This window comes from Sus scrofa, chromosome 14, assembly GCF_000003025.6.
Source record: "Sus scrofa isolate TJ Tabasco breed Duroc chromosome 14, Sscrofa11.1, whole genome shotgun sequence".
Taxonomy (NCBI): Eukaryota; Metazoa; Chordata; class Mammalia; order Artiodactyla; family Suidae; genus Sus; species Sus scrofa.
Genome location: NC_010456.5, coordinates 99,823,389 through 99,849,863, shown reverse-complemented (window position 1 = coordinate 99,849,863; position 26,475 = coordinate 99,823,389). Strand labels below are relative to the sequence as shown.

The 26,475-nt window shown below is 37.5% G+C and overlaps 1 protein-coding gene across 10 annotated transcripts in view; it reads left to right on the top strand.

The window, feature by feature from the left end:
- ATAD1 (ATPase family, AAA domain containing 1) overlaps positions 1-26,475 on the top strand; it is an 82,624-nt gene that overhangs the window by 35,699 nt on the left and 20,450 nt on the right. For all 10 annotated transcript variants that reach the window (XR_002338604.1, XR_002338606.1, XR_002338603.1 and 7 more), the window contains 3 exons: positions 4,793-4,899; positions 11,735-11,824; positions 14,765-14,815. Coding sequence is in view for 5 of the 10 variants with exons in the window: in XM_005671257.3 (XP_005671314.1) it covers positions 4,793-4,899; positions 11,735-11,824; positions 14,765-14,815 (248 nt within the window). In the remaining 5 variants the exon portion in view is untranslated. The remainder of the gene's footprint in view (positions 1-4,792; positions 4,900-11,734; positions 11,825-14,764; positions 14,816-26,475) is intronic.

Genomic DNA, 26,475 nt, shown 5'->3' with positions numbered 1-26,475 from the left:
ATTGATCCTTTTATCATTTTTAAAAAATTTTATGCTTCTGTCCTCTTTTTAGTTTTTGTGAATGTATTATTTGCCTTTGATTTGTGGTTGCCCTGTTTTTCAGGTATGTTAGCCCCTTCCTATATCTGCTTGCTTTAGCCTGATAGTCATATAGGTTCAAACACATTCTTAAAAAAAAAAAAAAAAAAAAAAAAAAGGTCTAGATTTTCTTACTCTCCTCCACATTTTATGATTTGATGTCTTTTTTTTTTCTATGTGTCTGTATACTGGTTTATTTAAGTGAATATTTTCCAATTGTGAGTTCCTCCATTCTGTATCTTCTTACTTCTTTCCTATTTAAAGGAAACTTTTCAGTACTTCTTTTAGAATGAGTTTAGTATTGCTGTATTTTAGTTTTTGTTTGTTAGAGAAATTCTTTAGTTCTCTTTTTGTTTTAAATGATAATCCTGCTGGATAGAGTATTCTAGGTTGCAAATTTTTCCCTTTTAGAACTTTGAATATATATTGCTACCCTCTTCCTGCCTATAGTGTTTCTGTAGAGAAATCTGCTGATAGCCTTGTAGGGGTTCCCTTATAAGTAACTGTTTGTTTTTCTCTTGGTGCCTTTAGAATCCTCTCTGTAATTTTTACCATTTTTATTATAATATGTCTTGGTGTAGGTCTGTTTGATTTCAACTTGTTTGGGGCCCTCTGTGCTTCCAGTATCCTAAGTTTCTAAACTATAATTTCTTCAAATATATTTTCAATCCCCTTTTGCTTCTCCTTCTGTGTGGATTGGCTCACTGTATATTATCCCATAAATCTCATATATTCCTTTAGTGTTTTTTTGTTTGGTTTTCCGTCTGCTGTCCTGATTGCGTAATAATATTCTATCTTCTAAGTCACTTATGCATTCTGCTGTTCAATGGTTTTAAGTCAGCTGTGTCTCTGCAAATGAATTTCTTAATTTTTATTCGTTCCTCTTTATCATTTCTAGTTGCTTTGTAAAATAATCTGCATTACCGTTGATGTCTACTCTTAATTCTTTCAGTATTTTCATCACCTCCTTTTTTTAACTTGGTGTCTTAGATTGCAGAGGTCTCTTTCATTGCTCTTTCAGGGGAATTCTTCTGTTCTTTTAACTGGGAATGATTCCTATGCTTCTTCATTTTGCTTATATTTTTCTTATTCTGTGGGTTTAGGGAAAACAATTATCTACTATAGTCTTGGAGGGCTGTTTATATGCAGGAGTGTCTCTGGGTAGCTTGTGAGGGTTTACTGTTTATTTTGTTTGTTTTGGTGTGAGGGCTGCTTTGGGTTTTGATGTTTGCTCTCCCTTTCCTCAGTGTGTGCAGGCTATTATCCCCTTGATAGGCGGTGTGCTAGTGTACAGCTTGCACATGCTTCCAGGGATGGTGGCAATGGGTAAAGCCTATAGCCAGTGCCTGGTTGCTGGGCACTTGGCAGTCGCAAGGACCCACAAGGAGGTCACGGTGCCAGCTGCTCCTGGTTGCAGGTCCCTGGGCAGTGGCAGTGACCCTCAGGTAGGTGGAAGTGATGCTCAGAGCCTTTGGCAGCAGAAATGGTTGGGCCATGTGTGTTCCCAGGGGAGTGAGGGCAATGGGTGGCACTTGGTTGCAGGGCCCTCCTCAACAGCGATCCCTGAGGTTACTGTGCCTCAGGCAGTGCCTATTCACAGGAAATTTAGTGGTAGGGGGCCATGCTGACCTCATGAGTCTGAGATGGCTGCAGCAGTTTACAGCCACCCCTGCAGCCTGTGCAAGAGGTACACCCAAGAACCCATGGGTGTGCAGAGAAGGATGTTCCTAGGGTAGTCCCACCCCTCCTCCTCTCTCCTTTGCTTCTCCATGGTCCCAGCCCTCCTCCCTCACTCTCTCTTGGGCAGTAGCACTCAATTCCCCAGCCTCTGGCACACTGCGCCTAGTCCTTTAAGGCTGTCTACACACAGTCAACCCTAGTCCTCACCCAGGAACGGAAATCTGAAGCCTGAGTCTCAGCACTCAGCCCCAACCCAAGTGTCTCAGGCTGCGGTATCCAGGGAGGTGGTACCAGTTCTCTGTACAGCTCTCTCTCAGTTTTACCTTTATCATTCTGGCTACTGCAGTTTTCTCTGAGGCTTTGAGGATCTTCCTCCATCCTGGCTGATTTCCCCATCAGTTAGGTAGCCTCCCACCATGCATATTCCTTTCCTCTTGTGCAGCTCCCTCTCAGGAGTGCTGGTCTAGTCCTGATTTTTTTTTTTTTTTCCTCTTCTCCCTCTTTTCTTTCCTTTTGTTTTATCCATTTATGTAGAGGGATTCTTGCTCTTTTGGAGGTCTGAGGTCTTTTGCCAGTGCTCAGTAGATGTTCTGTGTGAATTGTTCTGTATGTAGATGGGTTTTTTGGTTGTGTTTGTGGGAGAAGGTGAGCACCATGTCTTATTCCTCCACCATTGATTCTACCTCTCTTGTTTTAATTTGCACTTCCTCGATGACATATATTCAGCGGTTTTTGATGTGCTTATTTACCATCTGTATATCTTCTCTCTTAGGGTATCCAGATCTTTTGCTCATTTTTTGACTAGGTTGTTTTCTTACTGTTGACTTTTAAGAGTTCTTTGTATATTTTGTATACAAGTCCTTTATTAGATATGTGTTTTATAAATATTTTTCTTTCCAGTCTGTCACTTGTCTTTTAACAATGTCTTATACAGAGCAGGAATTTTGTTTTTAATGATATCCAACATTGCGTTTTTTCTTTGGTGGATTTTGCTTTTGGTTTCATATGTAAACATTCATCACCAAACCCAGGGTTCTCTAGATTTTCGCTTATATTATCTTCTAGTAGTTTTATAGTTTTTGTTTTACATTTAGATCTGTATTCTCTGAGTTAATTTTTTTGAAATGTGTAAGGTCTGTATCTAGATCTTTTTGTGCATGTGGTTGTCTGGTTGTTTCAGCATTATTTATCAGATATGCATTGACTTATATAAAAATTTACCCAACATTTTTGTTAGTATTTACGTACATGTCTTTTTCCATGCTTTTCAGCATTCTGAGCTCTTATATTTAAATTGTGTCTCTCGTAAGCAGCACACAGTTGGGTTTTTTGGTTTTTGTTTTTAATCCAGTCTAATATTTTAATCATGTACTTGAAGACTTTAGACCATTTACATTTAACATAATTCCAGATATAGTTAGGTATACTTATCCAGCATTTTAGGTTTTTCATATTATTTTAAGCAGCCGTCTTGCCAGAACCATGCTCAGTAATGAAGATAATTTAGAAATAATCAATAGGAAAATTATGATGGTTAAATAGGCAGGTGAATTTACACAGCTTATCTATGAAAAATAAGATATTAATATAAATATATAAATAATCTAAAATGAAAGGTTGGACCTAGCACATTAAAAAGCATTTTTATGTCACTTGCATATGTGGTTGACAGATGTCAAGTTTTAGTTTTAATGTTGAAATGTGAAAGTTCAGCTGGTAGTCAGAAATGCCAGTGATTTGAAGGAATATAAGACAAAACATTTGAAATAGGATTGTACTAGAAAATCTAGGATTTGTTTTATTGTTATTTTTTTCATTCTTAGGATGTACCACCTTACAGTCCTTTTGTTCTAGAAGGAAGCTGTTTTTTCTCCTTTTAAAAGCATTTCAGGAGTTCCCGTCATGGCACAGTGAGAATGAATCCGACTAGGAACCATGAGGTGGCGGGTTCAATCCCTGGCCTTGTTCAGTGGGTTGAGGATCTGGTGTTGCTGTGAGCTGTGGTCTAAGTCACAGACACGGCTCGGATCAGGCATTGCTGTGACTGTGGTGTAGGCCAGCAGCTGTAGCTTTGATTAGACTCCTAGCCTGGGAACCTCCAGTGCAGCCCTACAAAGACAAAAGAAAAAAAAAAAAAAGCATTTCATATTCATTATAGATATTTTAGGAAATAGAAAAGAATTCAAGAAGAAATTAAAATTATTCTAGTGGTAGTTAAAGTTATTAGCATTTTGGTGTATTTCTTTAAAGACTCTTTTTTAACCATGTATAGCATATATATGCATGGTATGCTAGTATGTGTGTTTTAAACCGTTATCTGTCCTACATTTTCTAACTTAATAGTGTTTTGAAATTTTCCAATATCATTTTAATTTATTACCATGAAAAGTGTATGAGGGAAAAGAATATGACCTCATAATTAAGAATACATTGGATGCAGGAGTTCTCGCTGTGGCACAGTGGAAACAAACCTGCCTATTAGCCATGAGTATGTGTGTTCAATTCCTGACCTTGCTCAGTGGATTAGGGATCCAGTGTTGCCATGAGTTGTGGTGTAGGTCACAGATGTGGCTTGGATCCCACATTGTTGTGGCTGTGGTATAGGCTGGCACCTATAGCTCTGATCCTACCCCTAGCTTGGGAACTTCCATATGTGACAGGTGCGGTCCTAAAAAGCAAAAAAAAAAAAAAAAAAAACACACATAGAATGCAGATAACCTGGAAAGTTAGGGCCAAGAAAACAGGATTTCCTTCAAGACACTGCTTGATCCTTTTTTAGCCTCTCAGTACTGGATCCTTTATTTCTTTTATATATGTTCATAGGAATGTATTTTTAGGGAAGAAATGAAGATTGCACATTGATGTTTTAATTTGTCAAAACGGTTATATCAGAATAATGTGTTACAACTCATAGTTGAACATTTTTATTTCTAATATTTCATAAAATTGTCAGCTTTTGATTAAAAATTTGAAATCATTTAAAGGATAAATAATTTATTATTAATTTCTAAGGTTAAGGACTTTTTCCTTCTAGACTCCTTTCTGCGAAACCGTTCAAGCTCTGACCATGAGGCTACAGCCATGATGAAAGCTCAGTTTATGAGTCTCTGGGATGGATTGGATACTGATCATAGCTGCCAGGTATTTGAAAGAAATTTACCTAAACTTGTTTTATTTGTGCTAGGTGTGTTAATAGAAAATTTATCTGGTTGCTTGTTAGGCTTTTTAACTTTTTTTTTCATAATTTATCAATAAAGGATGAGAATCTGAAAGAATATAGTTTGTATATGTCTTTGTCCATTTTGAGGGCTTTGTTAACAAAATATTAAAAGATTGCTAAATGGGAGTTCACGTCGTGGCGCAGCAGAAACCAATCTGACTAGGAACCATGAGGTTGCAGGTTCGATCCCTGACCTCGCTCAGTGGGTTAAGAATCCAGCGTTGCCATGAGCTGTGGTGTTGTAGGTCACAGACGCAGCTGGGATCCTGAGTTGCTGTGGCTGTGGTGTAGGCCAGCACCTGCAGTTCCAATTCAACCCCTTGCCTGGGAACCTCCATATGCCACGAGTGCGGCCCTAAAAAAAAAAGACAGAAGACGAAAAAAACAAAGATTGCTAAATGCCCAAAACATAGAACAGAAGAGAAAAAAACCAGGATGTTAGAACCATTTATATCAAGCATGAAGAAATGACTAGTGGCTATGGGTATTCTGTACATGCTTCTTTTGACTCTTACCATAAATCCTTAGTCTTTGTTCTCAGTTCTTATGCCTATTATTATTATATTATCATTTTCATTAGTTGCTGAAACTTAAATAACTTAACCACTTCCTGTCACCTGTATGGTCCCAACATTATACATTACAGTCTTTTTTTTTAATTTTTTAGGGCTACTCCTGCAGCATGTGGAGGTTCCCAGGCTAGGGGTCCAATCAGAGCTACAGCTGCTGGCCTACACCACAGCCACAGCAACACAGGATCCGAGCCTCGTCTTCGACCTACACCACAGCTCACGGCAATGCCGGATCTTTAACCCACTGAGAGAGGCCAGGGATCGAACCCACATCCTCACGGTTCCTAGTCAGATTCGTTTCCGCTGTGCCACGACGGAAACCCTACATTAAAGTCTTCTATCCGAGGTGTTGCCTCTCCCCTCTGCAAGGCTGTGAAAACAAAATTAAGGTCCCTTGGTATGTCCCTAGAGAAAAAGCCAGCTGTATTGTTCAGTTTACCTCTTTGATTCCCATTTTCACCTACTTCTTTACTTCTGAATATTCCATACTTTTTTGCCAGGTCAGTGTTGTTGTTGTGTTTTTGTTTTTTGTTTTAATATATCCAGCTTGTTTGTTTTTCTGTCATATTGCTGAAAATGGAAGTTCTAAAACCATTTTTCTGTTTGGGTTTTTTTTTTTTTTCCCCCTTTCTATGAATTACCTATTTTATAACTCATATATAAAATCTTTCTTACGGAAAAGTTAATAAGATTGTTTTATTTTAACTTTAATATATATTTTCTATCTTGTAATCTGTTTTTGCCTCTTTTTGAAACATGGAATCCTGGAGTTCCTGTTGTAGTGCAGCGGAAACAAATCCCAGGAGGAACTATGAGGTTGCAGGTTCGATCCCTGGCCTTACTCAGTGGGTTAAGGATCCAGCATTGCCATGGGCTGTGGTGTAGGTCGCAGACAAGGCTCAGATCCCGAGTTGCTGTGGCTGTGGTGTAGGCCAGCAGCTGTAGCTCTGATTTGACCCCTAGCCTGGGAATCTCCATATGCCATGTGTGCAGCCGTTAAAAAAAAAAAAGAAAAAAAACAAACCATAGCTATCTTTCATGCCATCTAACAATTCAGCTATTTCCTCAGATAATTTTCTTCTCCATTCTCCCTGTGATCTTTTCATTAAATCCCAAATGGACATACCTTATTTATATTCCATGTGTTTCAACTTTTCCATTTTTTTCTCTGTGCTATATTCTGGGTAATTTCTTTACCTCTTCCAGTTTTGTTTTGTTTTTTGTTTTTTGTTTTTTTTTTTTTGTCTTTTGCCTTTTTTAGGGCCGCTCCCATGGCATATGGAGATTCCCAGGTTAGGGGTATAAAGGGAGATGTAGCTGATGGCCTACGCCAGAGCCACAGCAATGCAGGATCTGAGCCGCGTCTGCGGCCTACACCACAGCTCATGGCAACACCGGATTCTTAACCCACTGAGCGAGGCCAGGGATCAAACCCGAAACCTCATGGTTTCTAGTCAGATTGGTTAACCACTGAGCCACAATGGGAACTCCACCTCTTCCAGTTTGATAATCGTAGCTTCGTTTGTATTCTTTTGCTATATGATGCTTTCGTTGGGCTTATACTCTTCAGTTCTAGAAATTCTTTTAGATTTTTTTTTTTTCAGGTTTGCCAGGTCAGTTTTGTCAGTTCAGTTAGAAAAGCAGAGCCCTGGCATCAGTTAGCTGTGTGACCTTGACCGAATTATATGATCATTCTGTGTCTGATAGAGACAGAAGTAATACCTAGAAAAAGGGAAAAATAGTATCCACCTCTGAACTGTTGTAGGATTTTAAGTATTTAATCTGAGTAAAGTACCTATAACAGTACTTGGTATATTTTTACTGTATAAGTATTTGCTGTGTTTTTATTTTTAATTTCATGTTTATTCCTTTAAATATGTTAACACTAATTTTATAGTCCATATTCATTAGTTCTGACATAAGTATTTGTAAATCTTGTTTGGTCATTTGAATTTCAAGTGGTTATTTCCTTGTGTATTTCGTGATTTCATAGGAAAAGTCACATTTGATAGAGCTTTGTATGTGAATTTTTGAAACCTTTGTTGAAGGTTTGCTGCTCTAAGAGGATTTTATATTTATATCTGCCATATTTTTTTCAAAGACAAGTAGATAAATTCTGGTTCAAGAACCAAGTTAGCTGACCATACAGCATGAAAGCTCAGGGATTTGGGGGGGGTGTTTATATGTCTTTGCAAGAACCAAGGCTTGATTCTGCTGAATAGATTTTCTAACATTTCACCACTTTTCTTAGGTTGTAGTACTTCATGAATCTGAGCTTTATGAAGGGTTGTTTCTTATCAGGCTCTGACCCATAAGGTGTCCAGCACACACCCCATTCTCTAAGACCTGTACACGTCCATATGGTGTATAGTCAACTTCTACCCTTGCTGACCTCAATTATGCATATGCTCACCTCAATTACACTTAGCTTACTGCTTGCTTTAGCATAATTCCTTTACTTTTTTGCAGATTTTTTTATTAATTTGAGGGTTTTTTTTAATACTTTATTATTTTCACATGTTTTATAGCCAGAGGGTTTTAAGAATCTCCACATTTCCATAAATCAAAAGTCCTGAGACACATAATTCTCAAGAAGACAATTAAGCCCCTTATTCTCCTTCTGTATCACCTTTATGAAAGTATAATTTCATTAAGAAGGAAAATTACCTTTAGTGTTTGTTGAATGGTTTGAGGAGAAAGCACACATAGATAAATTAATACAAACAATTTTTATTAATAATTGGTTCTCATAAATCTGTTCAGTGGGATTAGTTTATAGGTTTCCAAAAACTAATTATCCCCCTAAGCAACAGTATTTTTTTTCCCACCCCACCTTCTCACTCTTCAAGCACCCCTGGCTTCCTCTCAGTTCCTGTAATCAGAACATCACATTCCCTGGGCCTGAACAGCTACTCACACCCCCTGCCCACCTCCCCCTCATGCACCTCCTTCACCTCCCTAGAAGCAGCCACTGTCTGCAACTGAGGGCTCATTACTCTCAAGCATTTCTGTATACACATTATGTATCCCTAAGCGACATATATTAATTGTTTTACTTTGGAGCTGCACAGCTTCTCTATCCATCCTGCTGATGAACCTCTGGGTCAACTCTATATTTTTGTTTTTACAAACAGTACTACCATGGCTATTCTAGTACCTGTCTTAAAACTTTAGGTGTGTAACTGCTAGGTTGTGGCTTCCACTTTTCTAGGTATTGACAAGTTAAGACCTAAGTGACTCTACTAGTCTTTACCCTTACAGTAGTCCATGGAAGCAACCCCATTATCTTGCTGCTTCTGTGTCTAACAGCTGTCCTACTGACCTCCGCGTCCCTAGTACAAAACACGCTCCATTAGGTACTCAAGTTACTGAACAACTGAAACTTTAAAGGAAGACCTGGATGGAGAAGGGACTGTTGGACTCACAGTTAGTTCAGAGCTGCTAGTCCAATGTCCTTCACATTCCCTTCCCTTAAAGCAGAAGGGAAGATAAGAATAAGGCGTGGCTGCCATGTGCAGCAGCAGATCTGAAGGGAGAGCTGTTTTATCAGTCCTAGTGTGAGTGACACTCTTAAGAAACAGTTTTTTTTGTTGTTTTTTTGTTTTGTTTTTTGTTTTTGGGCAAAGCAACAGTATTTAAGGCATGTAGACAATTGAATAGTTAGTCCATGTAAGATAAAATAGTTTAATATTATATCCTATGAGAGTATAGTTTTAAAGCCAAGGAAGTCACAGTATTTAGATGAAGTATACTCCGGAGCCACTTCAGAGCCCTACAGTGTGGTTCTGACACAGCATATTAAAACTGAATTTTCTGAACTATAGTTCCTTATTACGCCACTATAGTAGTTACTATTTTTATTATGACAAACTTTTGAGGAAGCAAAGATGTTGCTTTTGCCTTTTTTGACTTGGGGTTAAACTGGCTACTTTTGAATAGTAGTTTTAGATTTAGACATTTTCTTTAATATGAACCAATAGGCTTTTCTCTAAAATTGTCTTTTCTGTGACTATGGATGGAGCCCAGTACCCCAGTTTAATTTCTTTGTTCCCTTGCTGCAAAGGAAACAAAAATAGTTGAATGGCCCAATTAAACCTGTCACCACTACTGAAAATCCAAGTTGTTGATGACATATTCTTCATCTTGAGAGACAGGAGACATAAAAGCTAAAATTGTTTTAAAGATTTCTAAAAGTCTTAACTAATACCTAGAAGGTGCATTAATTTTGCTGCATAAATACTAAAAAATTACTGTTGCTCCTCATTTTTAATTTTAGCTTACTTGCACTACATAGAGTTAATATATGTGTTAAGATTATCTTTTTTGCCTTTAAAATCACTGCTTAAAATTTGTTTCTTTGGAGTTGCTGTTGTGGTTCAGCTGGTTAAGAACCAAACATAATATCTGTGAGGATACAGATTCAGTCCCTGGCCTCGCTCAGTGGGTTAAGGATCTGACGTTGCCACAAGCTGTGGCATAGGTTGCAGATGTGGCTTGGATCCAGTGTGTTATGGCTGTGGCGTAGGCCTGCAGCTGCAGCTCCAATTTGACCCCAGCCCAGGAACTTCCATATGCCTCAGGTGTGGCTATTAAAAAGAAAAAAACTTTTTTGCTTAAGTGAGTCAGTCTCTTTTGCTTTTTCAACATGAAACCCTGTTATTACCCCATAATTCATTAGATCATGTTGTGCTACATTTATGTGGATTCTTTGTTGCTAATTTTTAGCATTACATCTTTTATACTGAGTTTTTTGTTTTAAGCTGTTTGATTATCTAGAATGTTTCTCAAAATACAGCCCACTTTTTCAGTTTTTTTCAGGTACTGCCTCAACCACAATGCTTCTGTGGTTGAGTCTTCAACATAACATGTCTTCAACAAGTTTCCGTATCACTTTGAAGCTCTCTCTTTTAACACTTAATGAACATTATGTCTCAGTGTATTTACATTCATCCTTCATCTTATGCAATTAATTCATCTGATCACTTTTTTAAAGACTTTTTTGTTTTACATTTGGTAGAAAATTTCCTTTCTTACTGATTTTAGAGAGTTGAAAGTCAACATAGAAAAACAGGTAAGAGCATTAATATTTTGACTTTAGGACTACTTAACTCAAATTCAAAATTATATTATGTTGTGGAATGTTCTCAAATTTGTATTTGTATTTTTTTCCCTCTAGGTGGCAACCTCTCACAGTTAATTGAAAGTATTTGACTATTGAGTAACAGTAAATGTGAAGAGTAGTAGAATATAAGATTTAGTGGACTTTTCATCATGTTCCGGAGTTAGATTTACAGATTATTTCAGTAAGCTAAGACCTCTTAGGCTGAAATAAATGTTTTCATTAGAATATGAATAAATTTCATTTCAGGTAGCAGATGTGTGCTTATTATGTTATATAGAAATAACAACAATAATGGTAGTATTGAAGCCCTTCAGAAATTAAACTGTTTTGTATATCTTTGTCCTTATATTTGTGGGGTTTTTTTACCTCTACATTCTTTATAAATAAGTGGCACAGGCACAGAGGTTGGCAGGGCCACCAGCCATTTTTTTTTCCCTTTTTTAAAAAGTACCCAGCATTTTAATGTTTGCTTTTATTCTGTTGCCCTTGTTTTAAATTGGATCACTTGATCCTCCTTGCCTGCCTGCTTGCATCTCTCACAAGTGTCCTATCTTAGTAAATCTATTCCTTGCCTAATAATAAATAAATAAAATTTAAAAATAAAACAAAGTTGGATCACTTCAGGTTTTATTAGCACTAAGAAGATATCACCTGCAGTGCTGATAGTGCCGTGAGATGATGATGTGAAATCTAGAGGAAAAAACGCATATCTATTACTATTACTAGAATCTTCATTCTGATAGGAGAAATGCTTCTCTCCTTAATATTATTAAAGGATTTAAAGTAGTCCCCTCTTATACACTTCCAAGCAGCAAATGGTTTTCAGTTATTCAATATGTAGCCACTATTATATTTGAAAAATACAATTTTGTATTTTGTATTTGCAAAATACAGAATTGGGGTGGGTTATAAATATTTGATTAACAGTGGTATATGATCAGATTTCTTATAGAAGATTTAGTTTAAATCCCACTTGATTTTCTATATCTTCTAAGCCCTTGCAGTAACCTAAAAGGAATGTTTCTGGTATACTTAATGCCTTTATTTTTTTTATATATTTAGGTCATAGTGATGGGAGCTACTAATCGACCTCAGGATCTTGACTCAGCTATAATGAGAAGAATGCCTACGAGATTTCATATAAACCAGCCTGTAGGTGGATTTGATTGTGCGATTTCAAGAAGGGAATGATTTTTTAATAGGACTTATTATTTGTGACAGCCAGGGGAGGAACAGAGCAAGAATCCCCATAATTACTTTTGTCCTTTCCACTCCTTTTCTCACTTTCTAAATTTCTTTGTTTCCTGAGATCAATGTCATTTGCTTCTCTTCAAAGTATATAATTACGTCAAGTTTGCCTAGACATGTTAGTGTTTTCTTTAGAGTAGAGCAAGTTGTCTATGGAAGATATATAAGCAAATGTAAATTATAATTTTGGTTAGCATACAATGAAATCAGGGGGGTTAGCGTTAAAGAATTGTTCCCTTCAGAAGGCCTGACAGGAAGAACACCTGGTATTTACTTGATTAATTATTGATAGTCGTAACCAGTGCTTTCCTCTGACAGGATTAATGATTAACCAGGAGCTAAGAGGTTACACTTTAACAAAAGAATGCAAATGTGAGGGTGGTGTTGAACCAGTAGTATCTTCTTTCTGGCATTCTTTTTTGTTAGTTAAGAAGTACCCTGAAGTAGATGATTATAACCTACTGATACTGTATATTTTGCCCAAATCCCCAAATCTTGAATTTTGTCTGCTTTTAGATTAAAGAAGATAAAACAGTGTTAGAATTAATAGACTATATGCACCATAGAATTAGCATGTTACATGTATTGCTGTGTAGAAGAACTTTCTCTCTCATTCCTCTCAAATTTAAAATCTCAGGCTTAAAAATATTTCCCCCAATTTTACATTCTTCAACTTAACAGTTTGTGGCAATTAAACATGGTTTCCTAAAATTGTTGGTTGCGGCTTCTATAAAATTACTCTGATCAATTTTGCCACAGCTACAACCTCTGGTTCCTCTCAAGGTGTGCATATGGCTATGGCAGTCAGAAACTTTATCTGATAATTCAGTGAAGAGATTTCTTACGTGATGTAAAAGACCATAAATTTTATGTAGTATGACTATAAATTTTATGTAGTATGACCAGTATTTATTGAGCATTAGTATGTGTCAGATACCTGCTAGGCTCTGGTGCATAGAATAGCCCCTGTCCTAATAGAACTCTGTGTTGCAGGTAAGCCAGATACAAAAATAAATAATGTAAAATATATCTTAACAAAGGTATGTTTAAAGAACTGTGAGGACCTGAGATGATGATGAAAACTTATAATTCTGTATGAGAAGTAACTAGTGAAGTCCAGAATCCAGCTTCCAGTATCCCTCTGGACCTTGAAGGATGAAGGGTGGTAGGAATGATAAGTAAAGCAAGGAACACTTTTCTACCAGGACGAACAAAGGCAAGAAGGTGTGGAAGCACATGTTTAATAGTGACTTCTGGGAGTGGTTCAGTTAGGACTAGAAAATAAGATGGGGCGGAAGCTGCAAAGGTTGACTGCTGAAGGTTTACATGAACTTTGTGTGCATCACATGAGATACTTGATTTTATTTTGTTATCAGGACATCAGGGAGTTCCCATCATGGCTCAGTGGAAACGAATCTGACTAGTATCCATGAGGAAAAGGTTCTATCCTTGGCCTCACTCAGTGGGTTAAGGATCTGGCATTGCCATGAGCTGTGGTATATAAGACGCAGCTTGGATCCAGTGTTGCTGTGGCTGTGGCGTAGGCCAGCAGCTGTAGCTCTGATTCTTGACCCCTAGCCTGGGAACTTCGATAAACCACAGGTGTGCACTAAAAGAGCGCAAAAAAAAAAAAAAAAAAAAAAAAAAAAGACGTCACAGTATTTTTAGAGAAAATTAGTTCACCTCAGTGGTTCTGAAGGTAAAGATTACATTGATACAATCTCTGCTTATAGTCTAATAGCATACAAAGGTTTTTGATGTGCAGTAGAATAGAACATAGGATACAACAGTGTGGAAAATAGCCTTTACCAAAGTTGTAAGTTTAATATATTTATTGTGTATGTTCAGAATAGGTTGTAACAGATTTTGTCATATTTGTCATAAATTTGTATACTGTTAATGTAGAAACTAGCATTTTGTAACCCTTCTTTTTATTCTGTTAAAGTGAACACACACATACCTTATAGGGTAATTTTTTTTTTATTGCATAAGTATGGGATCAGAGTATATGACTAACCTTACTTTAAAACTCCTTTCTAAGTTAAATGTTTAATTAACAGAAAGTATTTATTGGTGATCATATAACATACCAAATTAACCTTCACACGTAACACATTTGAAATACAAAAACAACAAAGTTTGGTTTTGTTTTTCAGGTCATTTGATATTCATTGTAACTGGCTTTTTTTTTTTTCCCAGTGGTTATGACAAAAGGGATGAGTTCAGCCATAATAATTTTTAAAAGCATTTATATTTACTGTATATATGTACAGTATTTTATTAAAGCTTCTATTCTCTAGTGTAATAATATGAAGCATCACTGGGGGAAAAAGCATACAAGCATATAAACAAATACACTGTCAACACTAAATAAAATTCGCTAATATATATTATTGAACTTATATGTTGACTGGAAGAATCAAGCAGGTATCATTGCCAACTCTCCCAGTTACTGGTAACAATTTTGTGATAGCAGAGAGTTTTCAGAAGTTTCCTAAATGAAGAAAAGGAGATTTGCAGAGCTATAGAGGAAAGACATTAGTTGTCATAGGAATTCATTTACTCACCCAAAATTCAAAGGCGTGTTATTTTCCATATACTGTGCTAGGCATTGGGGGTTCAGAATAAGATACAGTTCAGTAAGGTGACCCCAAAGATTGCTTTAGATTCTTGCATCTAGACCTCACTTTAGTCAAAATTTTCCATTGACCTGTCAGAGTTTCTATCATTTCTTCCTTAGATATTGTGAGATAGTTTACAAGGAAAGGAAGAAATTAATTAGAAATTAGGAAAATTAGTTGATCTTTTTTTTTTAATGCTAATGGGAAATTATTCTGATCTTAGGCTCTAAAACAAAGAGAAGCCATCCTGAAACTCATCTTGAAAAATGAAAATGTAAGTAGAATTACAATTTTTCCCCATCCAATCAATATAAAAAATTTTATGTTCATAAAATCATTTTAGACAGAAGTGCAAAAGGAACCTGAGAATTATGTAGCTTTGAACTTGTTATAAATAACTATAAAACTCTTGGCTGCTCATGTAACTCAATTATTATGTATATTTGAACTAATTGAAGGTAACCTGCTTTTTAAAAGAAAAACATGTGTTTTCATCTCTACAGATTAAAATCCTCTTTGCTATTTTTTAGACTGGCTTCTGGTTATGCAGGATACGTTTGTTTTTGCAAAAGAGTATGGGGAGGGTTTTTTTTAATTTTATTGCAGTATTTTTTGAAGTTGGAATTTAGAATTAAGAAAGTAATGATAAAGTATTCATTAGTTTGTGTTTAAGGTTTTTAAAAATAGGTAAAATAGTCATATGTTTTAAGAATTAAAATAAATATATTAAATGGTTTACAGGGGAAAGTCTGTTTCCCCTATATTTCTTCTGTATCATTTCAGATGGCATTACTTCTGTACAAGCAAATTAGAATATACAGTTATCCTCCCCTTTCCTACATAAACCATGTGCAATATTCTGTGCATTGCTTTTTTCACTTATCTTTGATATTACCATATGGTTTCCTCATTCTGTTTTCTCTTTTTTCTTTGCTTTCGCACTGCATAGGATTCTATTTTATGGATATACCATAATTTATTTAATCAATGCTACATTGAAGGACACTTTCAATTTCAGTCTTTCTCTGGTTATAAAAATGTTGCATCGAATAACCTTGTACATATGTCATATCATACTTTTTCCAGGAGTATTAGTAGGGTGAATTTCCCAAAAGAGCAGTTGCTAGATCAAAGGGTATGATGTTTATAATTTTGGTAGCACTTGCCAAATTGTTCATGCCAGTTTACTCTTAGACCAGCAGCATTAGAGTGCCTCTTTCCCTATAGCCTTGCCAACAGAATGTTATGGAACTTTGTGCCCTCATGATAGGTAGCAAATGATACCTCATTGTACTTTTAATTTACATGTAGAGATGAAATGAGTTGAACATTGTATGTGTAAAAAAGCCTCTTAAAAAATTTTTTGTGTGTGTGTGAAATACCTGTTCAAATTCTTTGCCTATTTTTCTATATTGCAGTATTTTCCATATAGATTTGTAGGAACTCTAATGTGTTAAGATTTGCCCTTTGTTTATATGATTTGAAAATATTGTTTCCCACTTTGTTTATTGATTTGACTGCATGTTTTTATGTTTTATGGTTTTGGGTTTTTTTTTTTAAGGGATTTATATAATGATTTTTTTTTTTCATTATAGCTGATTTACACTGTTCTGTCAATTTTCTGCTGTTCAGCATGGTGACCCAGTTACACATACATGTATAGATTCTTTTTTCTCACATTATCATGCTCTATCATAAGTGACCAGACATAGTTCCCAGTATTACACAGCAGGATCTCATTAGTTATCCATTCCAAAGTCAACAGTCTGCATCTGTTAACCCCAAGCTCCCAATCCATGCCACTCCCTCCCCCTCCCCCTTGGCAACCATGAGCCTGTTCCCCAAGTCCATGATTTTCTTTTCTGTGGAAAGGTTCATATGTGCCGTATATTAGATTCCAGATATAAGTGGTATCATACAGTGTTTGGCTTACTTTTCATGACTTACTTCACTTAGTATGAGTCTCTATTTCCATCCACATTGCTGCAAATGGCATTATTTCGTTCTTTTTTATGGCTGAGTAGTATTCCTTTATGTATATACACTACATCTTCCTAATCCAGTCATCTGTTGATGGACATTTGTGTTGTTTCCATGTCTTGGCTGTTGTGAATAGTGCTGCGATGAACATGCAGGTGCATGTGTCATTTTCAAGGAAAGTTTTGTCCAGATATATGCCCAAGAGTGGGATTGCTGGGTCATATGGTAGTTCTATGTATAGTTTTCTGAGGTACCTCCATCCTGTTTTCCATAGTGGTTGTACCAGCTTACATTCCCACGAACAGTGCAGGAGGGTTCCCTTTGGTCCATACCCCCTCCAGCATTTGTTATTTGTGGACTTATTAATGATGGCCATTCTGACTGGTGTGAGGTGGTATCTTGTGGTAGTTTTGATTTGCATTTCTCTAATAATCAGTGCTCTTGGGCATTTTTTCATGTGCTTGTTGGTCATCTGTATATCTTCTTTGAAGCAATGTCTATTCAGGTCTTTTGCCCATTTTTCCATTGGGTTGTTGGCTTTTTTGCTGTTGAGTTGTATAAATTGTTTGTATATTTTAGAGATTAAGCCCTTGTCAGTTGCATCATTTGGAACTAATTTCTCCCATTCTGTAAGTTGTCTTTTTGTTTTCCTTTTGGTTTCCTTTGCTGTGCAAAAGCTTGTCCATTTGATTAGGTCCCATTGGTTTATTTTTGCTTTTATTTCTGTTGCTTTGGGAGACTGACCTGAGAAAACATTTGTAAGGTTGATTTCTGAGAATGTTTTTTGCTTATGTTCTCTTCCAGGAATTTGATGGTGTCTTGTCTTAGGTTTAAATCTTTAAGCCATTCTGAGTTTATTTTCATGGATGGTGTGTGGGTGTGTTCAGTTTCATTGATTTACATGCAGCTCTCCAGGTTTCCCAGCAAGACTTGCTGAAAAGACTTTTTCCCATTTTATATTCTTGCCTCCTTTGTCAAAGATTAATTGACCATAGGTGTCTGGGTTTCTTTCTGGGTTCTCTATTCTGTTCCATTGGTCTGTCTGTCTGTTTTGGTACCTATACCAACCACACTGTCTTGATTACTGTGGCTTTGTAATGGTGCCTGAAATCTGGGAGAGTTATGCCTCCTGATTGGTTTTTGTTCCTCAGGATTGCTTTGGCAATTCTGGGTCTTTGGTGGTTCCACATAAGTTTTTGGATTGTTTGTTCTAGTTCTACAAAAAATGTCATGGGTAATTTGATAGGGATTTCATTGAATCTGTAGATTGCTTTAGGTAGCATGGCCATTTTTACAGTATTAATTTTTCCAACCCAGGAGCATGGAGTATCTTTTCATTTCTTTACATCTTCTTTAATTTCCTTGATTAATGTTTTATAGTTTTCAGCATATAAGTCTTTGACCTCCTTGGTCTAGTGTATTCCCAGGTATTTGATTTTTTGGGGTGCGATTTTGAAAGTTATTGTATTTTTGTATTCCTTTTCTAATACTTCATTGTTAGTATATAGAAACGCGACTGATTTCTGAATGTTAATCTTATATCCTGCTACTTTGCTGAATTTGTTGATCAGTTCAAGTAATTTTTTGGTTGAGTCCTTAGAGTTTTCTATATATAGTATTATATCTTCCGCATACAATGATAGTTTTACCTCTTCTCTTCCTATTTGGATGCCTTTTATTTCTTTTGTTTGTCTGCTTGCTGTGGCTAGGACTCGCAGTACTATGTTGAATAACAGTGGTGAGAGTGGGCATCCTTGTCTTCGTCCAGATTTTGGTTTGAAAGCTTTCAGCTTTTCTCCGTTGAGTATATTTGCTGTGGGTTTGTCATAAATGGCTTTTATTGTGTTCAGGTATGTTCGCTCTGTACCCACTTTAGTAAGAGTTGTGATCGTGAATGGGTGTTGGACTTTGGCAAGTGCTTTTTCTGCATCTATTGAGATGATCATGTGGTATTTGACTTTTCTTTTGTTAATGTGGTGTATGACGTTGATTGATTTGTGTATGTTAAACCATCCTTGTGCACCTGGGATGAATCCCACCTGGTCGTGGTGTATGATCTTTTTTATATGTTATTGGATTTGGTTGGCTAAAATTTTGTTGAGAATTTTTGCGTCTATATTCATCAAAGATACTGGTCTATAGTTTTTGTTTTGTTTTGTTTTTGTCTTTTTGCCTTTTCTAGGGCCGCTCCTGTGGCATATCGAGGTTCCCAAGCTAGGGATCGAATCTGAGCTGTAGCCGCCAGCCTATGCCAGAGCCACAGCAACACGGGATCTGAGCCGTGTCTGTGGCCTACACCACAGCTCACGGCAACGCCGGATTCTTAACCCACTGAGCAAGGCCAGGGATCGAACCCACAACCTCATGGTTCCTAGTTGGATTCGTTAACGACTAAGCCATGACGGGAACTCCAGATACTGGTCTATAATTTTCTTTTTTGGTGGTATCTTTTTCTAGTTTTGGAATTAGGGTGATGGGGGCATCATAGAATGTCTTTGGGAGTGTTCCTTCTTCTTCAACCTTTTGAAAAAGTTTAAGGAGGATGGAAATAAGTTCCTCTTTGTATGTTTGGTAGAATACGCCTGTGAAGCCATCTGGTCCTGGACTTTCATTTGTAGGGAGTGGTTTTATGACATACTCAGTTTCATTTCTAGTGATCTGTTTGTTCACTTGATCTATTTCTTCTTGATTCATTTTTGACTGGCTGTAAGTCTCTAGAAAGTTGTCCATTTTCTCTAGGTTGTCAAAGTTGTTGGCATACAGTTGTTCATAATATTCTCCCATGGTTTTTCGTATTTCTGTAGTACCCGTTGTGACGTCTCCTTTTTCATTTCTTATTTTGTTTATTTGGGTTTTTTCTCTCCTCTTCTTAGTCAGTCTGGCCAGAGGCTTGTCAATTTTGTTTACCTTTTCATAGAACCAGCTCTTGCGTTCATTGATTTTTTTTCTATTGTTTTTTGAATCTCTATTTTATTGATTTCCTCTCTGATCTTTATGATTTCCGTCCTTCTGCTGACTTTAGGTTTTGTTTGTTCTTCTTTTTCTAATTCATTTAGGTGGTGGGTTAAGTTGTCGATTTGACATTTTTATTCTTTTTTGGGGGAAAGTCTGTATTGCTATAAACTTCCCTCTGAGCACTGCTTTTGTGGCATCCCATAGATTCTGAGTGGTTGTGTCTTCATTATCATTTGTCTCGAGGTATTTTTTAATTTCCTTCTTGATTTCCTCATTGACCCATTGGTTTTTTAGTAACATGTTGTCTAGTCTCCATGTGGTAAGTTTTTTCTCATTTCTTTTCCTCTGCTTGATTTCTAGTTTCATGCCATTGTGGTCACAGAAGCTACTTGAAATAATTTTTATACCTTAAATTTGTTGAGGTTAGCTTTGTGCCCCAATATGTGATCAGTCCTTGAGAATGTTCCATGTGTACTTGAGAAGAATACATTCTGATTTTTTTGGATGTAATGTCCTGAAAATATCTATTAAGTCTAACTTTTCTATTGTGTCATTTAGGATCTCTGTTGCCTTATATTCTCTCTAGAGGATCTGTCCATTGATGTGAGTGGGGTGTTAAGGTCTCCTACTATGATTGTATTCCCATCAATTTCTCCTTTTATGTCTGTTAGTATTTATTTTTTGGTATCTGAGTGCTTCTGCATTAGGGGCATAGATATTAACAATTGTAATATCCTATTCTTGAATGGATCCTTTAACCATTAAATAGTGTCCTTTGTATTTCCTTATGGCTTTCATTTTAAAGTCTATTTTGTCTGATATGAGTATTGCAACTCCTGCTTTCCTGTCTTGTCCATTGGCATGAAATATCTTTTCTCCTAAGGTGAGTCTCTTGTAGACAGCAGATGGAAGGTTTTTGCTTTTTTATCCAATCTGCCACTCTGTATCTTTTGACTAGAGCATTCAGTCCATTGACATTTAAGATGATTATTGAAAGATATGTATTTATTGCCATTTTAAACCTTGTTTTCCAGTTGGTTCTGTTTCTCTTCCTTTTTTTTGGTTGGAAAATTTCCATTTATTTTATGCTTGAGTACTTTTCAGTTTTCGTGAATGTTTGTTTGGTTTTGATTTGTGGTTGCCCAGTTTTGTAAGTATGTTAAATATCCCTTTCTGTATCTGCTTGCTTTAGCCTGATAGTCATATAGGCTCAGACACATCATTCAAATAAAAAAGAGAATCTATATTTTCCTTCCTCACATTGTATGATTTTGAAGTCTTTTTTTTTTTTTTTAAACATCTTCATGTTTAGATCTGTATGCTGGCTTATTTGAGTGAGTGCTTTCCAATTGTGGTTTCCTCCATTCTGTTTCTTCTTAGTTTTTTTTTTTTTTTTTTTTTTTAATTTAGAGAAGCCCTTTCAGTATATCTTTTAGAATGAGTTTAGTATTGCTGTACTCTTAGCTGTTGTTTGTTAGAGAAATTCTTTATTTCTCCTTCTATTTTAAATGATATTCTTGCTGAATAGAGCATTCTAGGTTGCAGATTTTTTCCTTTCAGCACTTTAATAAATCTATCTTGCCACTCCCTCTGGCCTGTAGTGTTTCTATAGAGAAATCAGCTGATAGCCTTATGGGGGTTCCCTTATAATTAACACTTTGCTTTACTTTTGCTGCCTTTAGAATCCTCTGTTTAACTTTCGCCATTTTTATTATAATATGTCTTGGTGTGGTCCTATTTGGGTTCAACTTGTTTGGGGCCCTCTGTGCTTCCTATATCTTGATATCAGTTTCCTTTAGATTTGGAAAGTTTTCAGCCATAATTTCTCCAAATATATTTTCAATCCCCCTATCTTTTTCTTCTCCTTCTGGAATTCCTATTTTGCGTAGATTGGCCTGCTTTATATTATCCCATAAATCTCTTATATTACTTTCATGTTTTTTCACTTGGTTTTCTGTCTGCTGTCCTGATTGGGTGATTTCCCTTATTCTGTCTTCCAAGTCACTAATTTGTTCCTCTGCATTATTCATTCTGCTCTTTAGTGCCTTTAGCTCAGTTTGCATCTCTGTAGATGAATTTTATAATTTTTCTAGGCCCCTCCTTATATTTTCTAGTTCCTTTCTAAAGGAATCTGCATTACTGTTCATATCCTCTCTTAATTTCTTGATATTCCTTCTTAATTCCTTCAGTATTTTCATTATCTCCCTTTTGAACTTAATGTCTGTCAGCCTGCAAAGGTCTGTTTCATTGTTGTCTGCGTAGGGTGAATTCTTATGTTCCTTTAACTGGGATTTGTTTCTAAGCTTCTTCATCTTGCTTATGTTTTTCTCTGAGTTTAGGGAAACCAAACTGTAGTTTTGTAAGGCTACTTCTATGCAAGAGCACCCCTTTGTATTTTTCCGGGGGGTACTATTTATTTTGGTGTGGGAGTTTGAATATTTGCTGTCTCTTTCTTTGGCATGAGCAGGCTGTTATCCCCAGGATGCTCAGTGTGTTTTCAGGGAGAAGGAGGCAATGGGTAGGGTCAGCAGTCAGTGCCTGGTGGCTGGGCTCTCAATAGCAGCAAGGACCTGCAGGAAGGTGGCACAGGCTACTCCTAGTTGCAGGTCCCTGGGAAGTGGTAATGAGCTCTAGGCAGATCTTCAAGGTGACCACAGCATTTGGCAGTAGTAGCAGCAGGGTGCATGAGTTCCCAGGAGAGTGAGTGCAACAACAGCTAGTGTTCATTTGCAATGCCCTCCTCTGAGGTGATTGGAACCGCAGGTGGTACCTGTTCAGGGACCCCTAGTGAGTGCGGGCCATGACCACCTCTGGAGTCAGTGATAATTGCGGTGGTTTGCCCCTGCCACCTGTAGACCATGTATGAAGCACCCCATATCACTTAGCCCACATAGGAGGTGCTGTACAGGCTGCTCCTAGTTGCAGGATCCTGGGAAGTGACAGAGATCAGGCATGTGGGTACTCCCTGGAGCATCCAGCAATGGCAACAGCAGGGCCCGTGTGTTCCCAGGAGTGCAAGAGCACCAACAGGTGGTGTTCGGTCACAGTTCCCTCCTCTTTGGTGCCATTGAGATGATTGGGGCTGCAGGTGATGCCTCTTCACAGACCCCTGTTGGTAGTGGGCCACTGCTACCTCTGGAGCCAGAGATGACTGTGGTGTTTTGCCCCTGCCTCCTGTAGACATGTAAGAAGCACCTCATCCTGCTTAGCCCCACAGGAGGTGCTGCACAAGCAGGTTCCTGGGAAGGGACAATGATCAAGCATCTGGGCCCTGCCCAGAGCATTTGGCAGTGGCAGCAGTGGGGCGACGGGGCGGCGGGGGGTGCTCCCAGGGGAGTGAGAGCAACAACAGGTGGTGTTCCATTGGAATGTCCTCCTTTGTGGTGCCCTCTGAGGTGGTTGGGGCTGCAGGTGATTTTTGTTCAGGTATCCCCAGTGGTGATGGGCCATGCCCACTTCTGGAATCAGAGATAACTGTGGTGATTTGCCCTTGCCACATGCAGACCACGCAAGTACCCTGTCCCACTTAGTCTGCATAGGAGGTGCTGTACCAGCTGCTTCTAGTTGTAGAGTCTTGGGAAGGGACAGTGACCAAGTGTCTGGGCACTGCCCAGAGCGTTTGGCAGTGGCATCTGCAGGGCGGGTGTGTTCCCAGGGGAGTGAAAGCAGTGGCATTTGGTGCTTGATTGCAGTGCCCCCTCTTTATTTTATTTATTTATTTTTTTTTTTTTTGCCAACCCCTGAAGTAACTGGGGCCACCCCTCCCTCTGAGAGCCAGTGGGCGCATGCATACACATTTGGGCACAGGGGGTTTCCTATGGCCATCCACCCCTCCTTCTCTTGCCCTCCGAAGCAATGGCACCTTGCCTCTCCTTTGGGCATGGACCTTCTCCCGGGTTCCCTCTACCGTGGCATTCCACTCCCCAGCCCATAGCACACTGTTCCCCCGCTGATGGTGCACCGCTCCATAGCCCCTTAGGCTGTCCCCACACAGCCAGCCCCAGTCCTCTCCCCAGGACCGACCTCTGGAACCTGTCTCAGTGCCCAGCCCCACCTGAGCATCTCGGGCTATGGTGTCTGGGCTAGTGGTTCACATGATCTCATGTCTCTCATTCTGCTTTGCTCTCCTCAGTTCAGCTGCTGCACTTTTCTCAGCAACTTTGAGGTCCCTCCATCTTCGCTGATCTTTCCATCAATTAGGTGGCTTCCCAAGGTGTGGGTTCCTTTCTTCTTCACAGCTCCCTCTTAGGAATGCTGGTCCCATCCTGATTCCTTTTCTCTCTCGGTTTTTTGTTTTTTCTTTTGTTCTACCCAGTTATGTCAAGAGTTCCTTCCCCTTTTTGGAGGTTTAAGTTCTGCCAGCATTCAGTTGATGTTCTGTACGAGAAGTTTTACATGTAGGTATGTTTTTTCAATTTGTTTGTGGGAGAAGGTGAGCACCTCTTATTTTTCTGCTATCTTTCTCCGCCTCCCTGGGTGAGGGTTTTTTTCTTTTTCTTTTTCTTTTTATGGCCATACCTGCAGCCTATGGAAGTTCCCAGACCTGGGCTCGAATCTGGAGCTGCAGCTGAGGTCTGTGCCACAGTCAGGGCATCTCCAGATCCAAGCCACATCTTCGACCTACGCTGCAGCTTGCAGCAATGCCAGATCCTTAACATACTGAGCAAGACCAGAGATTGTACCTATATCCTTGCAGAGACTACATCATGTCCTTATCCCATTGAGCCACAGTGGGAACTTCTGGCTTTTGCATTTTGATCAAAATTAAAAATTCCTTTTCTACTCTCACGTTTGTAAAGGAATTTTCCATATTTTCCAACTCTTGCTGCTTGTTTTTCCAAAATTCTATAACCAACTATATTTTAATGGTATTCCTCACTGTCATAAATTTTATACCTAAACTCGCTATTTGAAATTGTTATGCTGTCCACACTAAGAAACCAGATAGCTTCTGGTAGTGAGGGATACTTGTATTTCAGTTGTTTTCTTTTTCTTTGAATCACCATCATCCCATGGCTAATTCTGCTTCATCCATGCTCTATTTCCTCACCTCCCATGTTTTCCCCTAACAAATTCCTCTATGCAAATATCTGCAAATATTTGAGTTATAACTGTTATACTTAACTAATCAGTGTTATACTTAACTAAAAATGACAACAGTTCATTATTGTCATTAAACATCTGGTCTGTTCTGATTTCTAATTGTATCTTAAATATCTTTTTTTAACCATATATTTGTTTGACTCAGGATTCGTATGAAGTTTTTAATTTGCACTTATTTAATAGTTTTTAAATCTTCTATAGATTATATATTCTCCCTTCCTTTCCCTCTTCTCCTTTCAATTCGCTTGTTGAAAAAACAAGGTTAGGTTTGTCCAGATTTTTCTGTAGCCTGAATTTTGTATAATATACAAGGAGTAGTGACTTCTCCGAAATTGGCAGTTGGATCGAGAGACCAGATGAGATTTAGGTTCATGTTGGCAGAGGGGAGAGACAGGATTACTTCTTGGATAGAACAGTATTCTTTCATTAGGAGATATCTGGATGTCCTTTGTAGTTTTATATCTTACATTTAAGTCTTTGCTGTAGTTCATATTTAACCAGATATATAATGTGTGCTATGAGTTGAACTTTGCTTTTGTTTTTCCAAATGGATACCCGGTTGTTCCAACACCATGTTTTGAATAGTCCGTCTTTTCCTCATTAGAGATGCCACCTTTGTCATACACAAAATTCTATGTATTGGCTTTGTTTCTGGACTTCGAATTCAGGTCATTGTTCTTTTTTTTTTTTTCTGCATTAAAGTGCCAGCACCACACTATTTTAATTATTAAGACTTCGTAAGTTTTAATTGCAAGTAGGGCTAGACACTTTTTGTTGTCCCCCAGACCACAGTTTCCTGGTTATTTTGCTCATTTTTCTTTATGAATTTTGGAATTAATTTGTCTTATTAAAAAAAAAAAAAAAAAAACTAGTGCTTTTGGTGGATTATAAAGTAAGAAAATTAAAATCTTTTTGATGTTGTCTTTCTTCCCAGAAATATTTATCTTTCTGGTTGTTAAAGTCTTGTGTCTTTCAATGGTGTTTTGTTCATTTAGTTATTTAAAATACATCAAAATAACATACATGCTATTGGTGAAGTTTAAAAGTTCTAACATATTACAGAAATTAGATCACTGTTTACTAAGCATTTTAAGGATCATAAATCACTTTAATAGATTAATAGTCTTTCCTTTTAAAACTGTGTGTGTGTGTGTGTGTGTGTGTATAGTTTCAGGGAAATTCCTAAAACCCTTTATGTATTCTGAGTAAGGAATCCCCTCCTAGGTGGGTGAGAAATCAACAAATTACATTTTGCCTTTTAACTAAATGTTTGACAACTGCTTTCAGAAAGACATGTTATAGTTGTAGTACTGTTTGGATAAAACAGGCTTCATTGGTTAACAAGGATAGACATTGATGAATAGAGAAGAGAACAAAGGGGATTAAATGATTTCACAAGTTCTTTTGAATTAGAATGACTGTGATGTGGCTAGAAATCTAACAGGCATTAGAGGGTAGTTGTGAACAATTTTGCAGAGACTTCAAGTTAACTAATACAATTACTTAATTTAAAAACTTAGTGATGTATGGCTGGAAGTTAACATTTTTGAACCCCATATATGTGGTCTGGTGTAAATATAGGTGATGTAGGTGATTGCTATATAGATGGTAAATGTAAATGATGAGCTGTAAGCTCTTTGTCTAATGAGATAGCCATACTTTACACAGACTTAAATTTTAACATTTAAACTTAAGACACTACTACTCTTTATGCCTATTTAAAATTTGGTTTTAGTATTCTGCTTTTTTTAACAGTAGTATCTTTAGAAATTCTTTTAGAATTACATTTGTCACGAGTACAGTGAATTTTTAGCATCTGTTTCCTATTCAAGAAAATACAAAGAAAGGATTAATCTCCCGTTATTTTTGTGAAGCAAAATATGAGTGCTGTCGGTT